Source organism: Anneissia japonica, unplaced genomic scaffold (genome assembly GCF_011630105.1).
Source record: "Anneissia japonica isolate Jap-2015-1 unplaced genomic scaffold, ASM1163010v1 scaffold287748_len1686314_cov196, whole genome shotgun sequence".
NCBI lineage: Eukaryota > Metazoa > Echinodermata > Crinoidea > Comatulida > Comatulidae > Anneissia > Anneissia japonica.
The window spans coordinates 796,928-799,381 of NW_022727190.1; the positions used below are offsets into that span (position 1 = coordinate 796,928).

General features: G+C 38.4%; 1 protein-coding gene across 1 annotated transcript in view; it reads right to left on the reverse strand.

Annotated features, from left to right (window-relative positions):
• LOC117113608 (cornifelin-like) overlaps positions 1-1,746 on the reverse strand; it is a 4,165-nt gene extending 2,419 nt beyond the window's left edge. Inside the window, exons 1-2 of the mRNA XM_033257003.1 lie at positions 1,594-1,746; positions 848-905 (exon numbers count right to left, since the gene is read on the reverse strand). Coding sequence (XP_033112894.1) covers positions 848-905; positions 1,594-1,656 — 121 coding nt within the window. The 5' untranslated portion in view covers positions 1,657-1,746. The remainder of the gene's footprint in view (positions 1-847; positions 906-1,593) is intronic.
• Positions 1,747-2,454: the final 708 nt, after the last annotated feature.

Genomic DNA, 2,454 nt, shown 5'->3' on the forward strand with positions numbered 1-2,454 from the left:
TATAAGTAGTATATATATATATATATATATATATATATAGGCCTATATATATAGGCCTATATATATATGTGTGTGGGGGGGTGTGTGTGTATGTGTGACAATACAATTCAATAACACACTAAATACATTTTTCAAATACACATAAACATAATTGGTAATAAATTTCCAGGAATACCCACCACCGAGTGGGGATCGCATTCACAAAACTCAACATGAAAACAATTTTCTAGGCTTAACCGTTAGGTCTATACTGTATATAAGCCTATAGTTTGGGGCTAAATAGGCCCTAGGCTACACATTAAATAATTTTCATGTCACAATTTTTGTGTTTTACAAAATTGAAATTCATTTCTTATACTGCCACCCCAGACTAGGGAGCTGTTATAAACAAGTATGAATGTAGGCCTACAATATGTACGCTATTCCTAGCTGCGTAGGCCTACATGTATTTCACTCCTACCCCGCCGCATAGGCTGGCATCTACCAAGCATGTATGGCCTTTCTCTGGGCCTAGAGATAGGCTTAGGCTAGATTTAGCGTCGCGGTTCGCTCAGTTCAAGGCTTGTTTATTCCCCCCCCCCCCTTGCGACGAGGGACGCTATCACGCATGCGATAGCGATCGACGTAACAATAGCATTGGGAGCTATCTTCATAGCTCGTCGTAAAAATAGCCACAGCGTAAAAAAAAATATCCCATTTGAAAATATGTTACTGTACTGTGTTAAAATTACGCTGAATAACATTACGTGACCAGCACCGGCACTCTCAGTTGAGTTTCGGGGAGTCGGTCTATTTCGACCATGACACACGATTGAAATAATGGCATACTTAGCAAACTCCTACTTACAGCCTACAGGCTCCTGACAGCAGTCAAAAAGTCCGGATGACCATTCAGACTGTTTTTGCTGTGAAAGAATGATAGATCGAAGACGATTACAACTCATGAATTTTTCACCAATCTTTTTTTATTCGCATTCACTGTAGGTAATAGTATGAAAGGCATTTATAGGTAAGGGGTTCGTTTTTTTGTTGTAAGCCATTGAATGCTTGTACCAGCTGAAACAAACGTGAATTATTTACAGCCCACCAACAATACAAGTTGAGATATGTAACTTAAAGGATGGCCAGTTGAGAAAGGTCCCTAATAGGTGGTCAACACCTCCCTTGCTCACCAAATTTTTAAAATAGGCACCTCAAACTGCAAAAGTTTTCTCAAAGCAGTGTTCCCCAATGCAATGACTGGTTTCTTCCGACGGGGAAGGGGTACCCCTGAACCCACTGGAGACGCCACCAGAATGGTCAGCACTTTTTGGATATACCGTGTCCTTCCCAACCCAGAAAAAGAGGTTCAATCAATCAATCAATCAACCAATCAATCAATCAATCATATACTTTATTGCAGTTTGAAATAAATAACTTCAATTTGAAGTTAGACAATCGAATCTAATAGAGAAAGTTATTTACACATTAGATCCTAAAGGTCATAAAATTGAAATAACACGAGAGACATAGAGAAAAGAAATTGAAAACGGTAAGAAATTCGTTGCACCGCAGCTTATTACTTTCAAAGTACTTTTATCGATTTACGCCTACCTGTACAACTACTTGACGATGGATTTCAACTGTTGGCTGACTGGTAACAACGTATGCGTCCATCGTTATACTTATTCTGTTGTTCAGATAATTATGTACAGTTGTTTTCGTCTCCCTGACAAATTGGTAATGATAACTGCTTTGTAAAGCGCGTTACAGGACTCTATGTTATCGGCGAAAGTAAATATGCTAACAAGGATGTTTTAGCCTTAATAGTTTTAGATTAATAACTATCTTTGTGCATATCAAAAATGAACTTTGAACAATTTTTAAAACATTCTTGTTAACTTTATTAAGTTCATCTGCAATATGTATAATCTCGATGATGCAACATTAATCAGTTGCTTATGAGGGGAAAATAATGTTTTATAAAAAAAAAATTAAAAAAAGGAAGAAGGCCCAGACCCAAAAAAATCATATCTTGTGTTGGGACAGCTGAAAATATAGCAAAAGAAGATAACAACATTGACAGAACAGGAAGAAAAAAGCACAAATCAACAGACCCGAGGCGCGATGATTGAGATTGATCGATTTGATTAAGCGTGAAGACATTGATGACAAGCAAATAACATCGACAACTATTAGTTAGTAAGTAAATAAAACAACAATCAATGGTGGCTCCAGAAATATATCCTGTAGTGGTGGTTAAAAGGGGAAATTTTACAGTTTATGATGGTAAAAACTTTATTCATTATGAAACCGGATGCTAAACATTGTAACTGATTGGCTGATGGATTAGATTAGGAGTGTAAAGGCCAACTCAGACAGCGTCGGCCGACGCAGCCCGACGCGATTTGTTGTCGCGTCGGGTCTGTGTGAGTTGAACGCAGACGCGATGGTGTGCGTCGGGGGCAGTCGCGT